General features: G+C 30.4%; 1 protein-coding gene, 1 long non-coding RNA gene and 1 other non-coding gene across 3 annotated transcripts in view; 2 read left to right on the forward strand and 1 right to left on the reverse strand.

Moving 5' to 3' along the window:
- The first annotated feature begins 2489 nt into the window (after nucleotides 1-2489).
- Nucleotides 2490-2561, forward strand: TRNAH-GUG (transfer RNA histidin (anticodon GUG)). Its single transcript has one exon. It is a non-coding gene; the product is annotated as a tRNA-His (tRNA).
- A 672-nt stretch (nucleotides 2562-3233) lies between these two features.
- LOC136987447 (mitogen-activated protein kinase kinase kinase 20-like) overlaps nucleotides 3234-14183 on the reverse strand; it is a 36936-nt gene continuing 25986 nt past the window's right edge. Inside the window, 17 exon segments of the mRNA XM_067285185.1 lie at nucleotides 3234-4796; nucleotides 4876-5101; nucleotides 5200-5274; nucleotides 5362-5586; nucleotides 6568-6606; nucleotides 6608-6631; nucleotides 6714-6850; nucleotides 6955-6985; nucleotides 7059-7103; nucleotides 7176-7311; nucleotides 7387-7438; nucleotides 9985-10039; nucleotides 10112-10186; nucleotides 10258-10398; nucleotides 10475-10558; nucleotides 10641-10669; nucleotides 11515-11580. Of these exon segments, the coding sequence (XP_067141286.1) occupies nucleotides 4087-4796; nucleotides 4876-5101; nucleotides 5200-5274; nucleotides 5362-5586; nucleotides 6568-6606; nucleotides 6608-6631; nucleotides 6714-6850; nucleotides 6955-6985; nucleotides 7059-7103; nucleotides 7176-7311; nucleotides 7387-7438; nucleotides 9985-10039; nucleotides 10112-10186; nucleotides 10258-10398; nucleotides 10475-10558; nucleotides 10641-10669; nucleotides 11515-11580 (2150 nt within the window). The 3' untranslated portion in view covers nucleotides 3234-4086.
- On the forward strand, nucleotides 10028-10604 carry LOC136987448 (uncharacterized). Its single transcript, XR_010882615.1, has 3 exons — nucleotides 10028-10179; nucleotides 10278-10382; nucleotides 10471-10604. It is a non-coding gene; the product is annotated as an uncharacterized lncRNA (long non-coding RNA).

The following is a 14183-nucleotide window of genomic DNA, read 5'->3' on the forward strand; positions in this document are numbered from 1 at the left end:
AACGGGGAGGAGTTGATAGATCGCTCTGTCTGTCTGTTAGAGGTTTCCCACTGGTCTGTTTGTTTTAGAGACACGACAACGCCTCGGGCATAATGCATTCGCTTCGAAAAAGTACGCCAATGCTCGTCTTCAAAGTCCCAAATGTACATTTGTCTTTCGGGGCACCGTCTTCTAGATAAAGAGTTAGCTCCAAACAGGAGAGAGACTTTAATGAGTATAGCAGACATGACAAAAGGGGTACAGGACAGGTAATTTGCTACAAATTTTGAATTATGACATTCTCATGCCAGATATTGCCTCTAGTTGCGGCCATTGCCCCGTGTTTCTTGTACTTCCTGTTGTAGTTTCCACCAATTACACTTAACGTTAATCGATTCTTTCGCCGATTTGAACCACGCTTAATCCAATCAAATCATTAAATTTAAATATACGAAAGGGCAAATCAAATTTCTTTAAAAAATTTACCGTAGACACGACGTAAATAAAACCCTACGACATTATCAGAAAATTAAATTCATTCATAACGCAGTTAAAATCTTTTAAATTTTATTTAAATCTCAAATTAAAAAAAAGAATGCTAAAATTCACAATAAAAATTTAAATTTTTAAAATTAAAATCGATTAACCAATTAAAGAAAGGGAAAAAAATTTAAAATTTAAATCTCGAACTGTGATTGGTTAAAGATATTTTTAAATTTTTCGCATGTTTCAATAATTGGTCGTTTATTATTATTATTATTAATTATTATTATTATTTTTCTTTTAATAAATACTAATTATGAAAACGAAGCTACAGATAAGTTAATACTATTATTTTATTTTTTTAATTAAAAAACGAATTTAGACTTTGATAACATTTTAAAAACACATCAAAGATTATAATTGAAACGTCTAAACTATCTGGAATTAGACAATGGAGGGATTCATCAAAAAATTTTAATGGCGATAATACTCGGGGGTGATGGCCTTTCGGATTCATTCTGTAAACTTCATGCTGAGGATTTATCAAATTGACTGATGTTCCGATTGTTCGAATTACTTTTCATTTCTTAATAGAGAGAGAAAGTTTCGTTAGGATGGTGATAAATCAATCATCTCGAGGAAGTATTTTTTCCTTACGTTGTGAAATCTTATCTAATCTTTGTATGCGAAATCAAGTCACACGCTACGATATAAGATTGTTTTCACCACGCTTTTTTTTTTAATTTGGTATCGTTCTCTAGACCTACAAAACTGAAATTGGAATGCATTCGTGAGGAATTTAGGAATTTCTTCAAGCTCAAACGTATCATACGGGTTTTGAAAAGTATTATTCCTTCAAGACAGCGGCGTAACTAAGATTTTGCACCGGAGTAATCTGTAAAAAGTACAGTAGTGGGCTTACAATCGGAACGAATAAAAATTAAGCGTACCATAAAACCGCTGGAGGATCCAACACCCACATCACCCCCCACAAGTACGCCACTTCTTCAAGAATATGTGCTTAAGTTTCCTATTTCTTCTTGTTCTAAAATTACTTTTAAGCATCGTTCTGGCTAAAGATTTCCTTATAGATGTTTGACTACTTTCCAGAAGCTTTTATCAATGGATGTTTTATAGTTTTTAGCTAGAAATTAGGCCCTGTCCTTTCTAGATAAGTGATGAAAGTAAAAAAATAATAATAATAAAAAATACTTAAAAAACTCCTCCTTTCTTGTTATTGTTTTTTCTGAGCGACCCAAGATTCCGCGCTGATTTTTTTCCCTCCATTTTTAATCGTTTTAAGATGGATAAAGCTTAGAAATATGAATGCCGAAATAAATATACTCATGCCAAGTGTGCAAGGCATTGGCAAACACATTACTTGGTGTCATTTGTGATTCGTAACAAGCTTTGCAAAAACTAAATAACAAGCTTACAAAATATACAAGCTGTTCCCTTAGGCGTCAGTATGACCGGCATGACAAGTGGACAGCGGTCTGTTTTTGTTCCTAAATCCTTTGATTCCTTTCCCGCCGCTTGGTTGATGTCATAACTTTAAATACTTTTTACGATTTTGATCTATGCGGCGATAGCCTTGTAATCCAACAAGAAAAAGGAAAAAAAAAAAAACAAATGCAAATGCTTTCATGTCGTCTCGGCTTTAATGTTAACTGGCGACATTTTCTGCATAAATCTTAGATTTAAAAAGGACACGTTTGCACCTTTAATGCATCCCGAGACACTTCAATAACACTTTAATTGCGTACAGTACACTTAAAAGGCGATAACGTAAACGATTCGATTTACGTCTCGCGACGCCATCTGTCGACAGCGGGTAGAAACTACAAGTGTTATTTTTATTGTAATTTCTGCAAATGTTAGTGTCGGTATCGACGAGTTTCTATTATTACCGTAATTTTGAATTTAAAAGTTTTCGAATTCAACCAATCGTAAGTGCCAAGCTAAAGAAAGAGCCACGTGGTTAGTATATAAAGCTTGTTAGGGGAGTTTTGAAACGTGTCTCGGTAGCCGTGATCGTCTAGTGGTTAGGACATTGCGTTGTGGCCGCAATAACCCAGGTTCGAATCCTGGTCACGGCACTGAATTTTTTTTTTTTTACTAAAATTTCTTTTTACGTAAAACCAATTAACGATTTTTTAATTAAGTCCTAAAGATAATTGCGCCGCGAATAAACGAATACCCGATTTTTTAAAATTTTATTTTATTTAATTACACAATTTTTTAGCACCTAATTGCGTATTGATCGATAGTTGGTAAGTTTTAAAAATATTTCACCCCCTAACGGAGCGATTTTAATTAATCGAACGGGTGGTGCCATCTGTCGCAACAAAGAAAAATTATATTAAAGCTGTTTTAATTAAATCTCACTATATATACATGAGTTTTTAACAATATATAATTTTTCTTTCTAAATATAAATTCCTTTTTTAAAAAGAAAAAAAAAATGTATTTTGAAGCGGTAAGAATTATTACAGACAATTAAAATTTGTCACAAACATCTATTTACATAAATAAATAATTATTTGTTTGTTTTTAAAGGTACATAATCTAAACACTTAGATACAAATAAATATTTCCTTTACCAAAAATTTTTTCAACAATTTTTATGGTAACTAATATATTTTTGAATAATATACATATATATATTTCTTCCCTTTATATAACTGTAAATTGATCACAATTTAAATAATTATCAGATTCATAAACCTGTGATGATTGTAAATATACATAATAACAATAATAATTAATAATAATAATAAATATTTTTTTATTTACATACATATAAACACAAACTAGTTACACTAAGTTTGAATTGAAAAGAATTTGTGCAGGGAACAGAAGTCTTAACAAGATTGTCACGTGGTAAATTATACTCTTGTCGTTTTAAATCTGTAAATTGATGCCGTGGAAAAGACCGCCCGCGGGAGCCGGACCCTTCCCGCGGCAGTTTGGACCCTGCCGGCGGAAGGGAGAGCTGGCGCGGACGTCGGCTGCAAATCTGCGTGGAAAATGGTGAGGGACGACCGGGATAAAAACTTTGTCGATTAAAATTTGTGCTCTGTGTCGAGTTCTTTCTGTGCTTTTCGAATTTCGAGAAAAAATTATGTGCACAATTATAAGCCATGTGGGAGGGGAAAAAGCCTCCGATTTGATAGAAAATGTACACGAAGTGTGTATTTTTCTTCCCTCTCTCTCTCTGTCTGTGTTCTGTGTCTAATTTTAATGATGAGGTATGAATTTTTTATTGCACAATTGGCACATTAGTCAATGGAAGGTAGTATTTACAGAATAACGAGTTCACAACCTGAGACCGTTAGTGACGGAGACAATGTGTCGTGATAACAGATTACTAAGACATTTAATCGGATAAGTAAACCAAAGTTTGGTTTATCAAAATTTGCCCCCTTCTCTCTCTCTCTCCTTTTCTTTTAAGAAAATATTTTCAAATTTTCCTTGATCTTTAATTTTCAAGTTGGTAATTTTAAAAATTACCGACTCAAAGACATTTTTAAATATTAATTGAAATAAATACAATGGAACATAATTATCACATTACGGTGGTGGAAATGGGTAGCAAGCAAAAATATAATATGCATACTTTTTTTACATTCCTTCTTCGCGGTCTAAACTCCAGGCTCTTAGCTCGGGCTCGCCCTTTTCCCTACTGAACAGTCTTCCCCTTCCGCGGCATCTCTTTCCGAATGTGCTGCCGTTTCCGTGCTGGTGAAAGCGAAAGGGAAATTGCGAAAATCTGTCCTCTAATCCGATGTTAAATGAATCCATGGTGTTTCTCTGGTGCGATTTCTCGCTCGTGTTTGATCGCTGACTGCTAGATTGAACGTGATCCACCTCTCTCTGGAGCCTGATGCGACATTGTTGGAATTTGACAAAGTGCTTATTCAGGCGGTCGTTATCGAAGAGATTACTTTCACAGTGATTTTCGAAGGGAAATCCCGAATCACTCGAAGAGTGTCTGTATTTTCTTCGTTGGTGTCCCAATTTGCGAGACGGTGTGCTGCTTCTTCTCTCTCTGAAGAATTTTGAAGTTTCGTTGTTACCGATTGACTCTGAAGAACTCGATTCGTGCAGGGAGAATAAAACTTTGCGGTCGGGTTTCATGAATCTTTTGGCCTGCGATAATTTTTCGGCAGAGCTTTCGTTAAAAAGATGCAACCCCAAAGCCTTGACTGTGTCGAGAATGCTCTCTCCTTCACTGCTGCTTGTATCCGATGCTCCAAGAGAAGGAAAATCTTTCTTTTGAAATGGAGTATTACGACTTTCGCCAGAAGCAACATTTGCCCATGTACTTTGTTCTGATATAAAAAAAGAAGCATTTTATAAAATTTGATATGTAAAAAGAGGAAATAAACAACTCCACATAATAAAACTTACCAATATTATCATTTTGAAGAGGAAATTGATCAGAGTAGTAACGATTCTTCCATGCGTTGGGAATAATAGGAGCACTTCTGCTGTGTTGGCTAGATTTACGATGAGGACTGTTTGATTCGCCTCTTATCATTCTTCGCGTCAACGTAACTTCTCTTTGCTCTGAAAGTTGCCCTTCTGTTTTGACTTGATGACAATGTTTTGTAAATCTAGGTTTTTTGATAATGTGCTGTCAATAAAATACAATGTGTCAATATCATCTTTTGAATGTATTTTTAACAATGTTAGTTAATAAATATTCATATTGTATAATAAATATTCATTTACCTGATAAGTAACAATACATGTAACAATGGTATCCGGAGTTATTCCTAAACACCATCTTTCCATAACAAATGGAGGCTAAACAACAAAGAAAATTAATTACAAAACAGTTTCACAGAAAAAAAATTATAAACTTAACTATAACAAAGCAATATGAATACTAACTTGAGTGATCCTTGTTAAAGAGAGACCTGCTTGCCTACATTCGAAACTAACTTCTTTAATACACGTAACAGCATTAAGTGGATTTTCTTCATCGTCTACTTCAACAAACATTTTCCATTTATGATCTGATGAAGACATTCCCAAGCGTACATGATTTCCAAACAGTAGTGTGAGTTTTATAGTTTTAGGTCGATGAAATGTAGGCAGAGGATTGTGACAAATGTTCTGTAATAAAACCTTACTATTATTATACTTATTTAGTGAAAAGATTTGTTAATTTTTAATCCTAATTACATTTATTTCATTTTAAACAAACAGATGCATCATTATTATATATAAAATTAAATACTATTCTTGATGATCTTTCTAAACAATTACTTCAGTTTACATTGATTGCTCTATTAAAAATCAGATACTTGGCACATGTGAATCAGCAAGTTTGGGAGATTGCACATTATCAACAATATATTTCAATGATACAGTGAATACTAATTGTTATCTCCATTTCCTCTGAAATGGTCATTGAGTTTGGAGAAACATTTTATCAACAAAATGGGAATCAATTTTTAATTTAAATACCATATTGGATAATCTCAATGAGCATTTTGACAATAATAATGATAATATTCATCTAAAGATCCTGGCCACCATACTTGTCTGATCTCAATCTCTATTTCCTGTTGCAAATATTACCCAGGCACATAGATAATATTCACAGTATTGAAGAGCTGAATTTTGAAATTTCAGCACCAGTAATCTGTATCATAACAGTAACTCTTAATGCAATTGTGGAGAACTTTGGATGTTGGTTGCACATTATTTGAGATGCTGATGAGGAACGCATTGAAAACGTCTTCATACAATTATGATTTCCTAAGCTTATTAAACAAATACACATCAAAAAATGTTTAAATTTCTAAACTAACTAGTTTAGAAATCAATTCAACAAAAAATGGAGTGTTTTTTTGAAAGACCTTGTACTGTACCTAATGGGTCAGAGATCTATGAATGTTATTTGTAATTTCCAACTGATCTTTAACAAGTAATAATCTTTACCTTATTAATAACTAACATTTTCAGTTACTAATGTGACTAGCTGAAAATGTTAAAGGTATCAAATACTTGCTTATTGCTTAGAAATACCTTATCAAATAATTTTTTTTTCTTATTTATTAATATATTAAATTAAAAAATATGTATATTTACCTTTTCCAATGGGGGAAATTCTATCATTCTCTTGTTATAGATTTCTTAATTTTTCAATTTCATCCTATAAGAAGTGGAATTTTTATGTACAGATTATAAAAATTGATTTTATTTGAATGTCGCATTATTTAAAATTCAATACTAACTATTAAGTGTATTCTGTGACCAACAGAATTAATGCCCATGTCTTTAAGAGTTTCCGATGATAACATCAAAAGACGTTTTCCGGTGATATGTTGATTGAGGAATAAGTCTGCATATTGTTCTAAATCTTGAGCACTTACTAAACAAACAACAGTGATACAAAATTAATGAAATCCACAAATGCATATTATTTAAAAATTATCTTAAAATAAATTTATAAAAATATTAATGAGAAATTCTTACCATCACTTCCAAATTGTTTGATCCAAAGATACTGAAGTAAAAATATTTCATCACATACATTAATAAAAATGTTCAACTTTTTTTAGATTAAAATGTATACTCACAACATCTTTTTCAGACCATAGGTTTACATCATGATTGTAAAGTTCCTAAAAGATTTAGACATGAAATAAAGTGATTTTTTGTTTTTTTAAACAATAATTTTAAATACTGAAACAAACCATGCAGAGTTTCTGATGCTTTAGTTTATTTTCTTTCTCGAGTAAACGATTCTCCCACTCTTCTAACTGTTTCTGTTTTTGATTAAGATCTCTTTCTGCTTTCTTCATAAGTTCGAGTGTAAACTCAATTTCTTTCCTATAAATTGTTATTTGGTAAGTTTGTTAAAATTTAGTTCAATCATCATATTAAAAAAGATTGAAATCGTTTTACCTCCAAACACTTTTCTGAGTGAGGTAGATAGAAGCTTCATCGTATAAGGAATCTGAAAATATATAAACTTTAATATATATGATGATTTGGATTAAGTTTGACTGTTGTAATGAAATTTTTACTTCAAATAACTTCCTTTCATGAAATAAATTTCTATTGTCACTGTTAAATAGTCTCCTCTCTATTAGTATCTAGTTTATATATATCTGTGCGTGCACATGCACTAATGTACAAGAAAAGTCATTAGAAAATCAAATTTGTAATTGATTACCTCTTGTTTTCTTTTTAATTGTTAGGAGTAAGCATAAGATTGCTTGAGAGAGAACGAATCACACAGGAACACACAATGAAGTTATATACACAGTGTATCTAACTTTGTTATGTGTTCCTGTATGATTTGTTTTCTCTCAAGCAATTTAATAGAAAATCAAATATTTAGAATAATTTATTTATGATTCAATTAGGGCAATTGGTAAAGAAAAATTTTTTAATGGTATTCTGTTTTCCCACAGAATAATATAACAAGAGTGTCAGTCACAAACAGGGATGTGGAGCAGGAGTACAAGTAGGAGTAAGAAGTAAGAGTCAGAGGTTTTTAAAGGAGTAGGAGTTGGAGTAAAGAGTAACAAAATATATTTGTTACTCCTTATTCCTTTAATTATATTGCATATTCAAACATTAAAAAACAGTTCATATGCACATTCATATGGCAATGATGAAATATTGTTATTGAGGAGTATGAGTAGGAGTAAGAGTAACATAAATTAAAATTCAGAAATATCTGGAAAAGAAATTCATTGTTTTAATAGAAGAGGGTTATCCTCAAGTACTAATTCATTACATGTATTTGTACTTTCTATTGGTATTTGAGGAATTGTTTATGATGCAATTTCATATTCAACAAGAAGCCTGTAGTAGATTCAGTTTTTTCAAACAAAAGACAAGTCATCTATGTGTACATGTACATGTTTTATTGAATATGAAACTGCACCAAAAACCCCCTCCCTAAATAATAAAAGATAAAAATACAATTATGAACAAACAGTATATGAGGTTTGACTTCTACTATTAGGAATAAACAAATTCTCTTTGTGTACGATATGTTTCAAAATGCCATAAATTCTCTCTGAAAAGCTCTGAAGATTAATCTTTTGGAAAAGTACTGAATACCAAAATTCAGTATAAAAACCTTTGGAAAGCTGATGCAAAAATCTAAGTATATTTAAAATTGAAAAAATTTAATTATTATTGGATTAAATGAAACCTACAGCTAGAAATAAAAATTAGTTTAAAAAATTGAGCACTGACAGTCTTTTTATTCTAGAAATTTAAAATAATTTATTTTGTCAATATTTAATATTAATTTTTGTAAGCAAATTATGAATGCAAAATACTTAAAATCTATTTTATAATATAAACTAGGATATTCAATGTTTTACTTAATGCTATGTCTACAAATTTAGGCCAGCTTAAGAACAAACTTTTTACAGTATTTAAATTTTATCTTTTAGATAACAAGCGATATATTGATATGTAGATCAAACCTGTATGAATATTATCTCTCAGATTACAGCAGAAATAAAAAAAATATACACAGTAAAACTTCTCTAACTCAAATATTTCTTTAACTTGAATAAAATTAAGCACTTAGTAGGTCTCAATGGAATAGCATAGGGATTTAAAGTCTCTAACTTAAATTTCCTCAACTCAAATTTTTTCCAAGTCAAAGTTTTTCATGGTCCCCAACACTGATTTATATTACTTTCAACTTTCCTGACTCAAAGTTTAATATTTATTCTAACCAAATTAATCCTAATTATTGGACTTCCATGAAATTATCATAGACAGTAGGTTGTATCTATTGTCAATGCCTATTTGCAGACAATTTTCCAGTCCAAAGTGAGAGGACAGACCTCTTGCTTTATCTCAACAAGATGTACCTGCAAAACTGTTTGATTCCATCAGATACATTGAACAATTTGCTGAGAAGCAATACATAGGTTGTTTAAAACAAAAAAAACTATCAAAGACTTCTTTATATAATGCAAGAAAGGTAAAAATACAAATCTATTCAGAATCAGTATTTTTACAGTCTATTGTTCTCTAATTTGAATTGTCTGTAACTCAAAATTTTTTCCTGCCTGTTGGAACTTCAAGTTAGAAAAGTTTTACCATAATAGTTTATAATGTTATGTATGTGAAAAACCAATGCAAAACAATGAGTGTCCAGAAAGTTGCTGTGCAGTGAAAAAGATTCAAGTTTTAATAAAAGCAAATTTTTATGTATGATATTGCAGTAATCCTGTAGGAAATGCTCCCCAGAAGCACCAAAATCTAGAGGGAGTGCAGTCTGGAGGCCTATAAGGCAAGATTCCATGGGAGATTGGCAAAGAAGTCTTCCAAAAACTATAATCCAAAACCCAGAACCTCTGTGAACAAGCAGAAGTGCCATCTACTACAAAGTGGAAATGTGGGGCATACGACTTATGGATCTCGTATACAATGCCATGCATAAACTTTGATGTCATTAGAAATTTCTCCCTGCATAGTAACTTTTGGACACTTTGTATTAACAACATAGCTTAAGTTTAAACTCACCATCTTCTTTTAAAATATGTAGTTGCTTTAATATTACAGAAAAAATTGGTCTCTCCTGAAATAATAATAATTAAAAAATTATCTTTATATTCAAATAAAAGATTCTTAAATCTAATAAATATGATACCTTTGGATCCGATTTCCAACACCATCTCATAAGATCAGCAAATTTTGGAGGACACGATTTTGGAATAGGTAACCGCTAGAAAAAATTCTTCTATTTAAACAAGAAAATTTTATGATTATTCTATCTGTAAATTGTTTGATAACTACCTCTTCTTTTTCTACAACAGCCCAAGCTACTTGAAAGCCTTCTATACCTTTAAATGGCACTTCATGAGTGAAAAGTTCCCAAAGCACAACACCATATGACCATACATCGCATGCTTCTGATACTGGTAAGCATTGTATAACCTGTAATTGAGGAAATCCAAAATTTAATAATGCATTCACATTTTTAATCCACACTTCATATATGCTAAATAGTTACTTCGGGGGCCATCCACGGTAAAGTTCCGGCAACAGACATCTTTGTGGTGCCACCTAAGAATCGAGATGCTCCAAAGTCGCATATCTAAAATAAGCATTATCACGAAATATTACATAATTAGAGAAACTATCAAAATTCTTACCATATAATTTAATGCATTACTCACCTTACAAACAAAATCAGAACTAATAACAACTGAAAAAAAAGGGAAACTACTGTAAATTTATCTGAAGTTAAGAGAAAATAAATATTAATAAAACTATACTGAAGTAGTTTGATCTATGAATATAATAATTTAAAACAAGCCTTTTAGCTATTTAAATTTTTAATTAAAATTAAAAATTTACCTAAGCAAACATTTGATTTTTAAACAAATCATTACTTATAGCAGGTTCTTGACTCTCAGATTACTCATTTTTTTTGTACATAATATAGTTGATATCATTTTCGTATAGCAGATTTTCACTTCTATACATTTTCTGCTGACAAAGTTTAAGCTTTACTGCTTTAGTGCTTTCTGCCAGTTTTGGTTTTGACGATATCAAAATCATTTATGAAAATTAATTTTTATGATCTGTTTTACACAATATATTGCTTTAACATTTTAAATAATGTTTTACACATTGTAACATTTTCACTGTAAGAAGTAAAACTTTTCTACCTTAATAAGAAATTTTATAATTTTTATAACTCTAGGAACAAAACTTCCTTTTGCAACAAGTAATTAGCCTGTTAAGCAAACTCTAGGGACTATTAGTGACCTCCAGAACCACATTATATTGAAAAACTGGCATATAGTACAGGAAATGTTCTTAATTAATAAACTACATAAAAACAAAAATGCATTAATTGAGGACTACTTGTAAAAAGATTTTTCAGTCAAAATATTTTTAGCAATGTCTTTTATAGGTTTTATTTTAATTTCTATTAAAACATTATTAGTAATTTTAGCTCATTAAAATACGACTTACAATTATAATTATTGTTGTATAACTATAATTAATTTTATTAATATTATGTCATATTCCATGATAAATTACCATTCTTAGATTTTAAATCTCGGTGAATTACTTTCACAGGTGCCTCATAGTGCAGATAATTCATACCTAAGAAAAATAAAATTATTTTCGATAAAGTAATTTAAATTTCAATATTTTATAAAATTATAATCTTTATTATTATTTGAATTCTACACATTCATCTACATTATATTCTTATTTTACATGGAGATTGTGTATCACTAAGTATCACATAAAACAAAATTTTGCATAAATCTGTGCTCTATCCTCTTATGTAGCCATTTACAATTAACAGAAAAGTGTTAAAATGTGCTTTACAGAACCCTCTTGTTGTGATTTTGATTTAGTAATGTAGTGCCAAAAGTTTGTTTTACTTTCATACAACTTTTATACTGTGCACACAAAACTTTCTGCTTTCTTAATATTATCAAACATTTTATTTTTGTTTCATCTTTATAATTTTTTTCTCAAAGGCAGGCCACAGAAAATTGCTTCTAATTATTATATCATTTGTTTTCTTTTTGGTTACACAATGAATTTTGGTATATGCATTAATACTCAGAATTACCCTTGTGCATCCAATTTTTCAACTGCAAATATATATATCAATCCTGCATAAAATAAAACCCAACTGTATGATATATTATTTAAAAATATTGTTAAAATAGTCAGCTACATAATAATTTAATATTCAACAAAATATCAATTATAATTTTAAATATTCATTATTAATAAATATGTTTCATACATTGCCTATTATAAATTCAATCAAATCAAACCAAAATGTTCATTACAGCAATATACTGTACACTCAAACCTGTTTTTATGCGGTCTATTTTCGTGCGATATTTTATTTGTGAGATTTGTTTTGTGTGATTTTTTGTGTGCGGTATATGAATTTCAATCAAATTGGTATACCGCACAAAAATAATTGCACAAAACACATTGCACGTATAAAAAAATCGCACAAAAAAGACCGCATAAAAAACAGGTTTGAGTGTAATTACAAATTTCAAATATTAAGACTATAAAATTAAAATTTAATTCTGGCACATTTGAATGTGCGCCAAAATTAAAACAATATCTGATGTGAAATATTTTCTGTTTCAACAAATTCATTCACTCAATAGAACTATTTAAAATACAGTTTACTGAGAGTTACCATCATGGCTTTAGATTTTTTTTCCCTTGATAAAAATTTTATGAATTAGTTCCTAGAAAAATCAAACACTATATGATCTTTATTGAAATTTAGTTTTGATCTGAATTTCTTTGAATGCCCATTTTTTTAATAATTTTTTCCCCTGAAAGTAAATCCCAAATACTTAAAACAGTTAAACTATTATGCAATGTTCATATTGAAGCATTTTAAAAAAATAATTGCATGAACATTAACAGTATTTAGATATCACATAGACAATTAACCTGATAATTCAAACAACATATAAACAGTTAGATTCCTTCATTCGTCTACTTAAAGCTAATTAATAAGTAATGCTCCTCTAGCCAAATTACTTATTAATTAGCTTTAAGTAGACTGGTAAAGGAATCTGGACAGTGGCACACTCGAGATTTAATTTTGGGCAGAGCTGAGTTAAGCAGAAAACAAGTTTTAATTGCAAATTATGTAAAATTCCCACCTTATGTGACCACTAATTCATTAGTAGTATATAGAAATAGAAAGACATGACACAATATAAATATAGATTTTTAATTAGGAGAAGATTTTTTGGAAAATTTTCTACTGTTTTTATTTTTCTCCTTTTCTTTAGAGGGTGCCAGGGCTCCTTGGTCCCCTCTGGATGCACCACTAAATCTGGCTATTCATTTGTTATTTGAAGCAAAACATCTACGAAATAAATGATAGAACTTAATTAGAGCATCATTTTGATGCAGATCTGCAAGAAACTGTAAAGGTTGCACCATCTACAATATAATAAACATGAGATCGTTTTTTCACGAAGTCTACTGCAGAAATGTTTCTAGTAATTATATCACCTATTGGCATAAAAACCCATATGAAGTTGGTTCATTTCTGTATGCAAAATAAAAAGTTTTCAACAGTTAATACTGCATAAAAAGTCTGTAGTTGTTGCTTTGAATGCTGAAAGTTTATCGTTTTGTGAAATATCACAGAGAATGCATTGTCAATCAATCAAGATTGAGAATGCCATAACAGGATAGTATGCTGAAGCATCTCAGCCTGTAAGAATGTACTGCTAGTTCTTCCAAACTGAAAATAAAGTGGAAAGAGTAGACAGTTACATCTCACCTGTGTACTTGGGTTTAAAAGCCTACTGTTGACAAGTTAATGTGCAAACAGCAACTTGTGTGGGCTAAATAGCATGCAGACTGGATATTAACATATATGATTCTGTTGTTTTCAGATCAATCTAAATTTAATCTGCATAGATATGGCAAAAAAAAAAACCTATACATTCAATGAAACTTATATGGTAGTTTTTTGGAAGCTACACTCAACAACAGATATTCTTTCATATACGGATATGCCTTTTGAATATTTCTTTAAAGTTAATTTTATAAATGGATTTGTGAATGCAGAGTACTACAAAAACATCTTATCTGTCAAGCTAATTTAACAATTAAATAATAATTTTATGATATGAAATTGTGCATCTTCCAAAACAACTCTGCATTACATCACTGCACCAAGATGGCAAATAAAGTAT

The sequence above is a fragment of the Centruroides vittatus genome, unplaced genomic scaffold (genome assembly GCF_030686945.1).
Source record: "Centruroides vittatus isolate TY-2023 unplaced genomic scaffold, ASM3068694v2 scaffold_211, whole genome shotgun sequence".
In the NCBI taxonomy this organism is placed as follows: domain Eukaryota; kingdom Metazoa; phylum Arthropoda; class Arachnida; order Scorpiones; family Buthidae; genus Centruroides; species Centruroides vittatus.